Source organism: Platichthys flesus, chromosome 8, assembly GCF_949316205.1.
Source record: "Platichthys flesus chromosome 8, fPlaFle2.1, whole genome shotgun sequence".
Lineage (NCBI taxonomy): Eukaryota > Metazoa > Chordata > Actinopteri > Pleuronectiformes > Pleuronectidae > Platichthys > Platichthys flesus.
In genome coordinates this window covers 26652242-26668529 of record NC_084952.1, presented here as the reverse complement: position 1 = coordinate 26668529, position 16288 = coordinate 26652242, and the positions used below count along the sequence as shown (strand labels likewise).

Sequence of the window (16288 nt, the reverse complement as noted above, 5' to 3'; positions counted from 1 at the left end):
GATGCATTGAGCAATAGTACTTTTCTTCGGCCACCATTGTTTTATAATTTGTCTAACCCCAGTAGGCAGTCATTGTAAATATGCACAAAGAACAGAAGAAAATAATGCTCTTTTGGTTGCAGTATGACATAAACCATAATAAAACATGAACTCACATGTGAGATGGACAACTGAAAACTGGAGTTAAAACAAACATTTGAACACTCGGATTGGTCGATGGCATAAATCATAAAAAATGGTAGTTGTGAAGGGAGACACACATTTAATGTATTTCCTGGTGCTACACACCAATATGAGTAGGAGCCAGGTTTTTCTGATAATGTTAATGCTGATTATGTTTTATATTTGATACGTCCATTCAAGTGCACATTCACAGCCATGTTGATGCCATGTTACTCTTCTCTGGTGGTAATAACAGTTCATGCAAACAATACCTACAGCACTGTATTAGTTTTGTGTAGAGTGTTATCTTTGTCTGTTTAGTTTAGTTTATCTGTACTGAGTATTGATCCTTCTATTCATATCCTGGGAAGGAAGTGTGTCATAGTCATGTTGGTGGTGACACGGTTGCCTCTCTTGGTTTTGCCAGTCTTGCTGATGCCAATGTACATGCAAGGGTAAGCAACGGATTCATAGGCATTATAATTGTTGGCCAGGAGCTTCTCCTTAAACTTGCATTCATCACTGTAGTGGCCCTGAGGAGGATAAAGCACAGTCATATTTTGTTAGTTGAGTGTAAATACTGATCCTTTAAGGCATTCGGAGAAAAGTACTGATCATGTGATATTTTACTGCCCCTGTGACTTGATCATTCAATGTGTTTCCTTATGTCTTATTGACCACACAATACATTTCATGTGATTTAAATGAAAACAAATCCAACAACTCCAATGCAATTCTGACAGTGTAGGTATGTTATGCTGCAATGCTCTGAAATGGGTGATGATTACATTTCTATAAGGGAATTTACTGACAGTGGCCTAACCTCTATTGGAAAAAAAACCCAATACAATGCAAACATACTGATTTGTGATAAAAAAATGTGTACTTCTCTTTAAAAACGAGCATAAGAGTATAGTAATACCGCTATTGGATTGTCCGAGTATACTATTTACATTATATACTATACTATTGAATTGTTAATTTTGGCCCGATATAATGACCTCTTCTTTAAGAAATACTTAAAATTTACTCCACCCACACACTAAATGTCTACTTAATTTAATATTACAGCAAGAGGTATAAATTCAGATATCAATTCAGCTACTGAATGCTTATTATTGAGGTTGAGATTATTGTTGAACTGTATTGCAATATTCTGAGAAGCTTTTAAACGCCCTGAGCAAAGTGCTTATAACTACCAAGGCCTAACCCTCCACGTAGGATACCCTTGACAAGTTTCAGAGCATATTATATTTGTTTTAAATGCATGGAAATGTACAAGGGGGTATAACATACTAAATATTTGTCCTATCCATCCACCAAGTTTTGTTGAAATATGTTCAGTCGTTTTTGTGTAGTCCTGCTGACAAACCAACCAATCAACAAACATGAATAAATGAAAACGTTTTTACAAATAAGCAGAATACAGAGATAAGCTAAGCTGAACCTGTCTTTTTTACTTCCTTGGATAACCTACAGCAGCGGTTGGCAAGTGCCAGCCCATGGACCAAAACCAGACGACCAGCATTAATATCTGGCCCACTAAATAATTTTGATTATTTGATTATTTATTCAGATAGAAATATATTATTGTAAATGGGCATGATATAGGGGTAAATGGTAGAAGAAAAAAACTAAAAAGATATAGTGAGCTGGTTAAATAACTGGTTATGGGCTCTTACTGCTTATGTGAAATTGGGAAATATACACGTCATCAAGACAAACATCATTTACCATATCATGCTGTCCTCTGAAGAGTGTTTGCCCCCTCTGCACATTATGAGAGCTACATGTGATTTTTCAAAGCATTGCTTGGCACAATGTCATTGCTGCATTGAAAAGTTATATCAGCGAAAGGTGCTGTTTGACCCTTACCACAGAAATAGTGACATTATACTTGTATAAAAAACACATTAACTTGGCAGGTTCCCTCACAGAGGTCAAAGAGCCGATGAAAGCAAAGGTCATTTGATCTCATTTGACCACTATGATTGAGCCCCCTACCGCTGTACTTAAAGGGTTGCAGTTTAGCAGATGAGATAGTCTGAAAAGCTGGAACGTTGAACAAAACTTCAATCAACAATTGTGTTTTGTGGGATGGTGAAAGCTTGAGAGATGAAATGCTGCTTAACCTAAACCAGGGTGAGGCTCTGTATTCACTTTATTTGATCTATATATTATGTCAACAATGCAACCAAATATAAAAGCACTGTTGTCACGGTACAGTGATGATCTTTTTAGACCTTTTGTCTCCAAAGGAATGGCTGTTATGATTACTACATACAGTATATTCACAAAGAGCGCTCACCCTCCTGGACAAAGGGAGTACATATGTGAAAAGGCTCCTAATCGATTAAAGCTCAGTGTTGACAGTGTTGTGCATGAACGAACGCCAAAACTCGCTCATTGAACACGTTCACTTTTATGAGAACGATGAACTGAACGCAACTCAATGTCAAATAATGAATTTGAACGTTGAACATGTTCATATTGTAGTGTTCTTGCGTATAGACAACAGGAAACCTCTCTTTATGTGTAATTTTATTAAAGTCCAGCGAACACGACACACTTCTTGTTCGTAACTCTAAACTCCTATCAGCCACCACTGTATTCTTCACTCCCCTTCCTCATTCACCCTTGATACGCCAACTCATCAGCCAATGAGAGCCTGGCATCCCACAAAACCCTACAGCCATTGGCCTAGAACTGTCACGTGCCCCACCCCTACCTGTTCACTGACCCTCGGGACATTTCAATACTTTCTCCTCAGGAGAGACGCTGTCTAAATCGAATGCTTTCACCATGCCGTTGCTCAGTGCCCGTAAAATGTCCGCGATTTAGCCTAACAGAAACCAACTAACTCGACTTCGCACTACGTTACCCATCACTCATTGCACACATATGCAGACCAAACAAGCAACGTATTACAAGTGCTTTCTTCTCTGGCCAGTGTCTCGGCTCCGAACCACACAACTTGGTAGAAGGAAGCTTCATGGATCAGAGATCTGTTGAGACGTATAGTGAATGAATCTGGAATCTTCTCTCAAAAAATATCCCCCCCCCCCCTCCCTGGGCTATTCTCTATAACAATAGGTTTCATCCAGTATCTAAAAGCCAAAATATAAAAGTTACTTTTAAGTTAGGCTGTCAAATATATGTAGTAAAGTAGAGAATAGTGTTTATCCAAAGCAGCATAAAATGACACCAACACACACACGATAAGTTGTTCATCATCTTATTCTGCTTAGTTCCTTTGGGACACCATCAGCTGAAGTGGCCTAGTCGGTAAAATCTTGGTCTCCAGAAAGTGCAACTCGGGTTTGAATCCCATCCTTCCCATTTTCAAGCTGGCAATATGTTAAACTCTTAATATTGGCAGGGGCTCTATTAACTGCAAAATATCTTACACTATGTTAATTTAAATTAATTAAATATAAAAACAGGGAAAAAATTTAATAAAAAAAAAAAAAAAACTGCGCGCGCAGAATGTGCGCAATGGGCTTCTGTGCAGAAATCGCACCAGGAGCCGGTCACCAGTCACTGGTTATTTTGGCTCGCTGTCTGGCCGGTAACCAGCCGTCCGGACCGCTCCATGAATAAAGAGGAGGAGATGTTTCTTTACTTGGAATGGGGCCACTTAATTTCTCGGATATACAGCAGGAGCAACACTCGCATCCCCTCTAGGTGGTCCGCCACTTCACCTTATACACACACTTTCAACGTTCTTTCCCAAATTACCCAGGTGCACTACGTCACACACTACAAACTTTCCTTAAAGGGGCAGGCCATTACCTGCAACACAACAGCTCTCGGTCTCATATACAGAGGGCAAGAGAAAGCAGAGACGCAGACTCAGCAACTACATCCGAGATCCGATGCACCTTATTATTATCTGAGGGATTTTTACACACTGTGATAAAGATTCCTACAGTAAAGGCAAGGGGTAATGATGAATAAGGTTTTCTTTAACAAGTTAAGTCTTTCATTCTCACTTTCCACCTTAAAACTATGACATGAACTGAACTATGAACTAGTTGCGAATTTAAATGGTGAACTATGAACGTGAACTATTCATGTTTACTTGTATGAACTGAACTTTGAACTAGTTCATGAGAGGTGTGAACTTGCACAACACTGTGTGTTGAACACCTTATTTCCTCAAAACCCCTCAAACTCATAGATCTTGGGCTGGAGACTTACATCTACAGCTGGATACTTTACCTCCCCAGGCTTGCCCCAGGTGGTGAGAATTGGCAGCCAAACCTCCTCATAGCTGATCCTCAAAATGGACACACCTCTAAGCGGTGTGCTCAGGCCCTTCCAGCATTCCCTGTTCATCCATGACTGTACTGCCAAGCACAGCTCCCACATCATCATTAAGTTTGATGATGAAATTACCATCTTGGGCCTCATCAAGGAAAACAGCATGACGTCCTACAAAGAGGAGGTGACATCACTGACCAGCTGTTGCAAGGCAAACAACCTCTCTAACTGTTAGCAAAACAAGGGAGATGATTGTGGACTATAGGTGGCAGGGGGTGGACACCCCCCTATCCACATTGATGATGCTGTAATGGAGAGAGTCAACAGCGCAGATGACTTGGTGTGTACATCAATGAGGACCGCTCCTGGTCACTCCACACAGCTACCTGGGTCAAGAAAGCTTGTCAGCGGCTCTTCTGTCTTTGGAGAAAGAAGAGCCTCACAAACTTCTACTAGTGAACCATGGAGAGCTTGCTGATGTACTGCATCACAGTCTGGTTTGGGAACTGTTATTTATAAGCCACAAATAATGACAGAGAGCGGTAGAGGTGGCACAACACAGCCATCCAGGACTTCGACCACCTGTGGTGTTCGAGGAAGGCACACAGTATAATCAAGTACCACAGCCATCCAGCCCACAGACTGCTCTCTTGGTTGCTGTGTGGCAGAAAGGAGTAAGGCTGCATGCACCACCATAGTTCACTAAGCCATCAGATTTCTAAACTCATCATTCTATTACCTCTGGATATCTGTTTACCGGTCTTTTCGTATTCACCACAGGAAAACTTGCATTCACTTTCAGATTCTTAAACGGTTTACACTAGTCATTTTGGTTTTGCTCTTGCATCCTCTAATTTATATATTTTTTAATAGTATTGTTTTTGTTATTTTATTGCACTGGTGAGCTGACCTGTCCTTGTCCAACCCTTTTCATTGTAATGTTGACCCTGTGGTAAGTTTCAAATGATAAATAAAACTAAAAACTTTGGTGTAAAGACTTTCTGAGACTCCATCAAACAGCCATTCGTAAAAAAAATTAAATAAAAATCTTGTGTGCAGTGTGTGCGAATGTTAAATATGTTATGTGGAACTCAAATGACATGTCATTTTCAAACTTAACTCTAAGATTCCCAACAGTGGAGGTGGGGCCCAAACTAATGCCATCCATGGTAACTGCCAGGTCTGACAACGTTTCTCTGAGGTGTTTAGGGTCAAGCAAGTGAAAAGTTCAGGCTTCATATATACAGTTGGGTGTCATCTGCGTAGGGTGAGCATTAGGCTATGAAGAAGACTCCCATTACCCCAGAAGTTTGCTTTGCTGATTCAGTATTTAAATGGATCACTATCTGAAAGCATAGGAAGGAGCTTCTGATTCAATGACCATGTGAGTCAATGGGAAAGGAATGCAAAATCCTTGAATCCGAGTTGAATGAAAGTGAATGGTTTTGGCATGGTGTTTGTAAATTGTTAAACATTCAATTGTTCTAAATTATATAATTAATAGTTGCATATATCTTTATTTATTAAATTACCCAAATGATTCTTATTAACATCTCTTTGGACATTTTAAGTCTTAAATCTTAAACTTAGAATCAAAGTGAAAACTTGCAGACTAGAGATGACGGCAATCAAACCACTGACCTTCTGTTCAGCAGTTGACTGGGTATATCTCCTGAACTGCCCATTTCTATTAAATTGAACCTCAACTGTGTTACAATATTAAATGTGAAGAACCTAGGGTTCTTCATCAATGCATGAGTCAATGCACTGGTTAACACTGTCCAAAAATGCTTTTTAGTTCACTTCACACAACTTGTCATCAACCTAGCAAATGCTGATGAGTTCTTACCGAGCCATAGAGTTTGCCTTTGTGGCTCATGGCAACGAAGAAACCACTCCTCATCCCAAACATGGTAACCACTCCTCTCTCCACAGTGGACATTTCTAGAAGGGCTGGGATGAAACAGAAACATAATAAGCAACATATAGCATACAGTACATCCAAAAGAGAAAGCTAAACAAAATGGAAAACAAGTACTTATTATACACTATATATGCTGTATTTTTTGGATTAGGAAAAGTGGGAAAGCACCCAAACAATGTTAATATATTCAGACTCTCTGCAGAGAGGCTTGTAGCCTTTGTTTTATTCTTTGAAGAAAGGATGGGAAATGTCTTGCCTGCAGGCTGTCTGTGGCCCATGAGACAACACAATATGAAAAAATAAGGACGAAATTCTCTTTGATAAAAGTAATGCTATTCAGTTGAGTTTTGTGCCAAAGTTTCTTGCGTTGAGCTACCAACTGGTAAAGAAGCTGAAACCTTAGTTAGACAGAAATTAAGCCAAGTTGCTGCTGTGGAGTTGCCAGAACCAGACATAGTGAAACAAATACTTTAAACATTGACACACATAAATACTATTATTTTGGCGATGTTCTTAGTTACACGCAGCATCTATGCACTTCTGCCTCACATGGCTCTCTCTGAGATTTATTTTTTCCCCCTGTATGTTGGTAGTTTTTCCTTACTATTGTTGAGCGTTAGTCAGTTTCAACTATAGGTAGAAACAGCTCACATACCAGATATTGACAGGACATACCTATGCCTTACAAGATTCTTTAGTGCGCAACCTATATTACAATTGGAAACCAAACCCAACTGGATCAAATGTAACCAATTTATTAAAACATAAACTTCTATGCAGAATTTGCACCCTTAATGTCAATGCTGACAACTCACAAGAAAAAAGCATACAAATATGAAATCTATGAATCCTATGTGTGGACTCTATGTGATAGAGTCCACACAAATGATTCATTCTGAACCTTTCAGCTCTAAGAGTCTGAACATAGTTTTTTGACGGATGCTCCAGTCTCTGATACCTCATTTGTTTTCATTTATAGCACTGTATTTGCATGCAAATATTAAAAAAACAAGTCATTGGTAATCATTGCTGATGTAAGCAGGACATCACAGCAAGACATAAACAAAAAAGGATGATCACTGCAGAGTAATTCTATGAAAGTGAGGCTCAAATCATCAAACCTAATGACCGGGTACAGCAGATGGTGTGTATGCTGCCCTGTGGACACAGGACAATGTGTCTTCAACATGCTTTGAAAGTAAAGATTTTTTTCTGAGCCAGTGTGACGCATGAGCAAACTAAGCGGCTGCTTGGCCACTAGAGGGCTACAAGGAATAATTCCTAAAACTTAAAACTATAAGGCACATCTACTATTCACAATATGGAAAGGGGAGATAAAACAGAGATTGTTATAAGCATTTCATCTGTCAACAATTCCAGGAATTGCTGCTGTTGAAAATGGGCATTTTTAGGCATAATGCTGATAATTCCTTATTAATTTAAAGTAGAGATACATTTTCATATGACTAAAAAGTCTTGAGTTCTTCTTTTTTCATATCATAGAAATTGCATGGGTAAATTGATAGACGAGCTATTTTAGAATAGTTCCCCAGTTATTTGCCTACTTTACATAGACTTCAACAGGGAATGGCATGACTTACTGTGTCTGTTTTCATTATGCACGCCTGTGATCTTCCCGTTTGGTAGAATTTGAATGTGGAAGCCGATGCCTACATTACAGTACAGCCTTCTCAGTCTTTTGATGCCCAGTAGGTATTCTCCATCTCTGGCTGTCACCTCCCTCTTGTCCAAGGAGAGACTGGTAGCCTGAACCAATGACACAGCACTCTGTATGGTTTGTCTCTTACTGCTGATAACTGGGAGAGGAGCAAAGGAGCTGCACAGGAGGAGCCCAAAGAGGAGTAGTGGCAGCTTGGACCTTGTTGATGACATCTTCTGCTTACCAATCTGGAGGTACACAACTATTGTGTACTTCAAAGTCCAAAGAATTCACTAAGTATCAACAAAAATGGTCATAGAAATATTTCCAGCTTCAGTTGCTCAAAAAACATACCGTGGAGAAAATCTCTAGACTATTGCACTCTTTAAAACCCAGAGAGAAGTTTTAGCATGCATAGTTAGACATCTCAAAACACTAAACCCATAGGGTTTGCCAGTGTTTGCCTCCTGTTCCCAAGTTTTGTTTCCTCCTCAGGTAGATCCTGCAAACAGACCTATATGTGCACCATATTACATCACACACCACCTGCTGTCTTGTATGCCTGTGAGTCACAGATGCTGTAGAAATACACAAGCTTACAAATACATAAAACACGTAGTGACAGAAAACAAAGTTGTACACGCAAGTACACAGAAATTAATAAATAAACAGCCGACAAGACAGACATTTTAGGGAAATGGATATAAAACGCCCTCTCAGCTATTTTCTCGATATCAACATGTTCAATTATGGCTGCCACTTCCCTGGTTAGTTTTGAAATGTGTTTGCGAGATTTTATTTGATTTATTTTAAATACATTTATTTGGTTGGGTGAATTTGAATGTGAAGACCAAAGCATGTCCGTCTTGTGTGAACTAGAAGGACGACCATCTGTTGCTGCCACCAAAATTACTCTGTGCCCGGTTGAATCAAGTTGGAAGAGGAGAATTGTGTGGAACCAGCTCTCACTCTGGGTACATTAAACTTAAAACGTTCCATAAAAAAATGCTCTCCGTGGGAGGTGATGTCATCTTTACCTGAAACTAAATGGTAAATTGACTGTATTTATATAGCTCTTTGCTAGTCTTATTGACCGCTCAAAGCACTTTTGCAAGCCACATTCATCCCTTCATACAACGCTTCTCCACACAGTGCTTATTTCATCATAAATCATTCATGCAGCTCTCAGGGGCTTTCATGTGCACGACAGTAATAGTGATGAAAGTTTAGTCTAATCTTGACTGCACTGTACAGATTTCTACAAATTTAACATAACATAAAAAAAACAGGGCAGATGGACCAGGGATTCTTGAGGGCAGTCACTTTACTACTCCAACACATAGGCTATAAACTGTCAAATTGTATGTGATAACTTCCCAGTGCAGGAGGAAAAAATACTGCAGAGGTGCAGGATAGTTTCACACCGGACGCGGAAGCGACGCCGAAGCGAGGCGTAAGCGCAGCGCCAATCCTCTGGCTTCCATCCACTCCCCTGTTAAACCGTTGTGCTGAACAGACCGGACGCTGAAGCGTAGCGTTGCGCCGCGGCTGCCTAGCGCCGTGTAGCGATCGTTTCGGCGTCGAGTCTATTTTTTCCGCTTGACGCGAGCGTATCGCGACAGGAAAAATGATTTTAAACGATATTGACGACATATTTTATATGATATAAATGATCAAATATGCATCCCATACTTTGTATTCAACTTCTGTTGCCCAGGAGATTTAATTTTACCACTTTTACCGACCACATTATTAAATGTCCCCCTCTGCCCATCCACTACAGCCACAGAAGCAGTCATGAAGATAAAGAGAGAGAGAGGTGGGGGGGGGGGGGGGGGGGGGGCTACGTTTTCTCCACATAGGTTTGAGTGGAGAATATAATTTACCCTCGACACCCGACATTTAACGGAGCAAACAGCGGAGAATTTCTTCAACATGGATGACATTAAATTAATAATTGAAGTGGAGAAGTACAGTGAGTTGTATGATCCTCGGAACACTCTTAGACTAGTGGCCAATCACATTCCCTTTACTTTGTTTAAAAGAAAACTATATGATAAACATGTTGGCTTCAATAAGGGACCTAGTACTTCTGTCCGTCCTGGGAGAGGGATCCCTCACATGTGGCTCTCTCTGAGGTTTCTACGTATTTAGACCCTGTTAAAAGGGTTTTTATAAGTTTTTCCTTACTCTTGTTGAGGGTTAAGGACAGAGGATGTCACATCATGTGAAAGCCCTATGAGACAAATCTTTATTTGTGAATATGGGCTATACAGATAAAATTTGATTGATTGATGGTAATTTATATTTCATAGGTAGACATCACCTTAACTTCTGCCCAAACTTCTGCAAACTAAAATGCTTCAATATTTATTGGAATGAGAAAAAGAAAGGTCCGGGTTTGGAGAGAAACAGACTTTTCATTAAACCCTCTTACTGGAATACACGCCTGGTGGTCATGAATGCAAACTTCAAAAGTGAGAGTACAGCAGGAAAAATCAACACACAAGAGACTTTATAGTTTGTAAATACATTTGAGTGCATGTTTATTTGTGTTTTAGAATGTAACAATAGTTTCTCTGATTCACTGCCTCATCATAGACTGTTTATATGGATTATGCATCTCCACTTCCTCCAATTATTCATAAGTGAATCCAAAATATCGCAGATACAAGTCCGTTTCGGTTGTTAATCATTTGGTTTCTCCCTGCTTTTAACCACCAAATAGCTAATCAAATCCAAACTTATCATAAAAATGTTAACTTAACATACATCAGTGTGATGAAATCAACTTAATTGACAGAAACCAGTTTTGAGAAAAAAGTATTTTCGTTTCACATTGACTTTTTAGTTTGGTTAATGCAACATTCACTCAGATGGAGGTAACCGGATTCTCTTGAGGTACACTGCAGCAAGCCATCAAGTGAAGACACTTTGTGTCCAGTTTTGGAGAGAAGTCATGTCAACCATCTTTATATACAGTCCTTGATCCTTATGAATACTGCTCCCTATCCTCAGTCACTCTCAATCAAGCAATCAATCAAATTTTATTTCAAAAGCCCATATTCACAAGTCACAATTTGTCTCATCAGTCTACTTAGAGGCAACATCTTCTGCCCTTGACCCAAGAGTAACAAAAAACGACCAAAAAAAGGAGACCACCACTGCTCTTTCACTCACTCTCACTCACTCTCCCTCACTCACTCACATGACATGATATGACAGTATTGAGTGGAAGTAAAACAATATGCCTCACTACCCAACTCTCCAAGAAATGTAGCTAACAACGTATGAAAACAAGTAGTGAATTTGAGCTGTCATGTAAGACAGTTCGACAATTATTTCCTGGACGCAACGTGAACCTGGTTTGTGTCACAAAAAACAGGAACAATTATTATTACTTTTAATATCATCTATGGATTTTTAGGAAACTAAAGCAATTAAAAGCAAGTTTTAACCACTGGAAGGAAGATACAAGAGCTTGTTTACAGAATAATGCCCCCCTTAATCATATCACTAATATGAATCAATATTAATCATTATCTTATTGTTTGCACTTTAATAATTCATATTTCATATGCCATTTTTACAACACCATTAAGTGTGGTGCTAATACTGCCATGTACTTCCTAGACCTTATCCTGAGGTATTTCCATGGCTCGGGAAGCACACAATGCAACAGTGTAAGGAAGATGACTCTAGATGGAAAGTGAAGATATCTGACATCTGATTTTGGTACCATCAAGAAAATGACTTACAAATGTCACAACTCCAGCAGAAAGATTTCACTCTTCAATGCTTGTTCTTTTGCTACTGTTCAGTATACAAATAACTCAAGAAGAAATATTGCAAACAACAGTGTGATTCATACCAGCAAACGTTGTTTTATCTAGTGTGCATATACGGCACATAACACAGCAGCAGTGGAGGACTGATACCATGTGACATGTGGTGCGTCAGCACACTGTTCATGGACGGCTCTGACATAGAAAGCAAGACAGAAGCAAAGATAGATCATGTGTGTGCACATGTGAAGGACTAGTCACCCCACAGGATGAAACCCCCCTGGTAGTTATGACGTGGGTAATCATTTACTAACATTTACTCTGACATCACGCATCGTCAACAGAGTTTCCTTTAAGCTATGAAGGCGAAATTATCCAACCGACAGGATAGGAAAATCCTGATAATCTGGGTTTAAGAATGAAATGCTGGAAACAGGGTTGTCCTTTGAATTCCTTTAATGGATTGTCGACTCTATCTTCTTAACTACTGCACCCCAGTAACTTTAATCACATTTGGCAGGTTGGCCCCGATGGTTAATCATATGGTTAACATACTTAAGCCCACATGTGTGGGACAGAGTGTGCATACAGTATATTTAGCTGACCCAACCTGACCCAGATAACAGTCAAATGTATTTGTCCCTGGTTTTGCCTGCTCCCATTTTTAAAAATGTGTATTTTTGTTTTTTATCCATCGATTGAAAAGAACACTGTCTCTTCAAAGACAATTCTGGATACCAGTAAAGAGATATATACCTGCACCTGTGACTTTGTTTAATATTGTAATTCCTTATTATCAGGCTCCAGAATTAAGTCGTTAAAGACTCTGCAGCTTGTCCAAAATAATTCAGCAAGTGTCCTGACAAGATTTAGGAAAAATGACTTAATTTCTCCTGTATAAGCTTCACTACACTGGCTTCCGGTTAATTCTAGAATGAAATTTAAAATTCTCCTCCTCACCATCAAGGCACCATTATACAAAATCTGGTTGATTAGTACCTAATTAGTACCTAGTGGGTTGATTAGTACCTAATACCTAATACCTTAGTACCTAATTAGTACCTAATCAACCCACTAGAGCACTGCGCTCCCAGAATTCGGGCTTACTTGTCGTCCCTAAAGTCTATAAAAGCAGAGTAGGAGCCAGAGCTTTCAGCTATCAAGCTCCTCTCCTGTGGAATCATCTCCCACTTTCAGTTTGGGAAGCAGACACCATCTGTACGTTTAACAGTAGACTTAAAACCTTCCTAAAAGCTTATAGTGAGAGCCGGTCCAGGCTTCTCTTAGACCTGCTCTTAGTTATGCTGCTATAGGTCTAGAATGGCCGGGGACACATGACACACAGAGCTTCTCTTCCCAGCTACTCCTACCCTTCTCCATCCTTATCAAATCAAAGAAATTAGTATCTCATCAATACATGTTACTGACTCGACTTCTTCCCCGGAGTACCTTTGCCTTATTGTCCCCAGATCCAGGGCCGTCGCTGAGGCCACATCGTGGATTATGATGGTGGATGCGAATCAGCGATTGTGATCGTAATGGTGGATTCTGTATCGTGCCTGCTGATTGTGATGATAATGGCAGATCCTGTATCGTGTTGGCATCTGATAGTGATGTTGGACCACAATCGAGGTGGCAGCTGATGGTGGATCCTGATGACGGCAGTGGATCATGACTATGGACTATGGTGGCATCCGATCGTGATGGTGGCTCAAGATCGTGGTGGCTGGACTATGGTTACAACAAGACTGCTTCATATATACTATTTCTCCTCAGATACTCGACCATTACTTACAATAATCCATCAATTAATTGACCCTCCATTATGCTACAAAGTGTTAATTCTAATCAATGCTGCAAACACCCTTATCTTTCTGATGTTCTCCTTTACACGTGGCATCTAATTCCCTTATGTCGGTCCTGGGAGAGGGATACCTCACATGTGGATCTCTCTGAGGTTTCTACCTTCTTTTTTTGTGTAGTTTTTCCTTACCCTTGCTGAGGGTTAAAGGTTTTTTCTCTAAGGCAGTGCACTTTGTGTATCTCACCAAGCTTCTCTAACTCTGATAAACAGCTGACCAACTGGTTAACCACATTTTTTGTCTCCAGCATTCTAATGAACATTGCCATTTCAATCAGGAGAGACTTGGTTTTTACTTTAACAAATTTATTATTTACAGTGCACAGAGAATGCGAATATTTATAGTCGTTGGCATTTTAGACCCCTGTGTGATGTCATTAAAAGGGGGTGTAGCAGAGCGTCTTACAGGAATACCCCCCCGGGGTCTAGACACTGGTGGTGGTTCATTGGTCAATCGTTTGTTTAGATGGTCCACATATGACCATTTTCTTATTGGACTTCCTAAGTGTGACGTCCTCTGTCCTTAACCATCACAAGAGTAAGGAAAAACTACGAAAATACCCTTCTTGAGGGAAAAAACGTAGAAACCTCAGGAAGAGCCGCATGCAAGGGATCCCTCTTCCAGGATGGACAGAAGTGCAATGGATGCCACGAGTAACAGTCTGTTGTCAGGCAGTCAGCTGCCACCTTAGCCCGTGATCGGCTGTCATCGGGATCCGGAAGAGGTGATGAATGTTCTTCTCAGGACTGGAGGAGATTGGGGTGGAGGAGGGGTTGTGCGAGTCACTGCATTGACACTGCTGAGGAAGAGAAGAGAAGGGATTTTTAAAGTTTGACAGCTGCTGTGTGACTGGCTGAAGGAACCAGCGCGGGCCTGATTAGATGATTGGGAACACCTACGATCAGCTGACGCATACGGGTTAAGCCCTCCCCTGGGCATTCCCGATATTTAGGAACGCCCGCAGTCAGCTGATCTGAATGGGGTTTTAAGTCTTCCTTATTGAACTTACGCTGAGCTCCATTTGACCTAAAAACGTATGAAATTAATTTCATAAGCTCCTGGGGTGATTTTCCCTTGGTTTCCATCCATAGACAAATGGCCAGATGGAAAGAGCAAACCTTGAGGCTACACTATGGTGCATTACTGAATCCAACGCGTCATTCTGCAGCTCCCACCTGGCCTATATTATGTAAATCCATAGCTTCCTGACAAGTCATACCTGATATTCTATTTGAGAAATCTGACACAGGTTTCACAAGAATCAAGGAGCAAGAGCAAAAAGTGTGGTAAGTGCACAGAAGCAGCCTGAGAAAGAGAAGGCCTCAGACATATATACAGTCTATAACTCAGATTAATTCTATTAAAATCTTGAAAATCTAGAAATCTTGAAAAACTTTTTGCAGCTAACCATGTTTTGAAATGTCTCTTCAAACATTATTTCGTATTTTAGTTTTTTTTCTTAAAAACTGCAGCCCTCTTTGACAGTACATACAGTGCATATGCTTGTTGTGTGAACATGGTCAACCACCGCTCACTCTGTAGTCCCATAGCTGGCCAAATATTCCTAATGAGGAAATTGTGTGGCACTGTGGGTTCCTGACGTGGTCTGTCCCACATTAAACTTAGGAGACATACGAGCAGCAAGAAAATTACAAAAAAATGTATACACCCATCAGTGTTAAGCAATTTGGAACAGAACATTTTAACTAAGAAATACCATGGTTAAAGGGCCACCAGGGTATTTCACATTTTGGGGTAGGTTTTATGTCTTGGGTGAGCATATTTTCAGACCAGAACCATGAAGTGTGCTGTGCATTCATGTAGGGGAGAGCGGGGTAATGTCAGACATGTGCTCCCCTCTAGGCGAGCTTAAATGATATATCAGTAAAATGTACACATTTCCCATTAATTCAGGATGTTTCCTATCAATGGAAATGATCAGAATGTCTTCAGAACAAAGGGCAGTGAAAATATGATTGTTTTTTAAAAAGTGGTCTTGTGTCTCACTTTACCCCTAAGATGGGGTAAAGTCACACAGACCAGAGAAATCAAGGGTTAAAGTGATCCACTTACTTTTTCCACTTTAAAACTACCATAACAACACATGTTGTAATGGTAGTGTTAAAATCCCGACAGCTACATTGAAAACCACACATTCCAAAACTAATATCGGACTAGTAACAGAATCATGGGGACTGGTCAATTAAGCACATTTATGGTTATTATGATTCATGTGATTTCTTGCACAACCTAGCTTACCTGCACATTGTTTCTCAGTCCAATTGGCAAGGACAGGGATATTTTTTTTCTCTCTGTATTCAAATGCCAGTTCACGGCACTTAACTGGAGCAAGGCCATGGAACTGGTCAGCTAATTGTTTCAAGTGTCTGGCAAGCTCCTCCTCCATCTCATCTGTGAATATTCTCTTTGCCTCAGCTACTGCACCCCAGGCTACTGATTTTACTTTACCTTTCTCTTCTTTCTTTATGAATCTTTTGAGGGTTGTCTTGTCAATATTTTTATCCCTTCCAGCTTTTCTTAAGGACTTCTTTCCTTGCATGACCTCAGCGGCTGCACTCTCCATCTCTGCGAGGGGTGTTTGGCCCCAGGTTGTTCTTCCTGGTGTAGTTTC

General features: G+C 40.2%; 1 protein-coding gene across 1 annotated transcript; it reads right to left on the bottom strand.

Moving 5' to 3' along the window:
* Positions 1-483: 483 nt before the first annotated feature.
* LOC133958584 (fibroblast growth factor 4-like) lies at positions 484-15923 on the bottom strand. Its single transcript, XM_062393467.1, has 5 exons — positions 15916-15923; positions 8451-8511; positions 7951-8116; positions 6275-6378; positions 484-695 (listed from the first exon to the last, which is right to left on the bottom strand). Exons 1-5 carry the CDS (start codon positions 15921-15923, stop codon positions 519-521), a joined length of 516 nt encoding a protein of 171 aa, XP_062249451.1. The 3' UTR covers positions 484-518.
* Positions 15924-16288: the final 365 nt, after the last annotated feature.

What these genes read in the sequence shown, in the direction of transcription:
- LOC133958584 (XM_062393467.1), bottom strand. An exon ending in GCATAATGAAAACAGACACA is followed by an intron (nt 6,379 to 7,950) that starts GTAAGTCATGCC and finishes GTTTCATCCCAG; the next exon opens with CCCTTCTAGAAATGTCCACT. An exon ending in AAGGCAAACTCTATGGCTCG is followed by an intron (nt 696 to 6,274) that starts GTAAGAACTCAT and finishes TATCCTCCTCAG; the next exon opens with GGCCACTACAGTGATGAATG.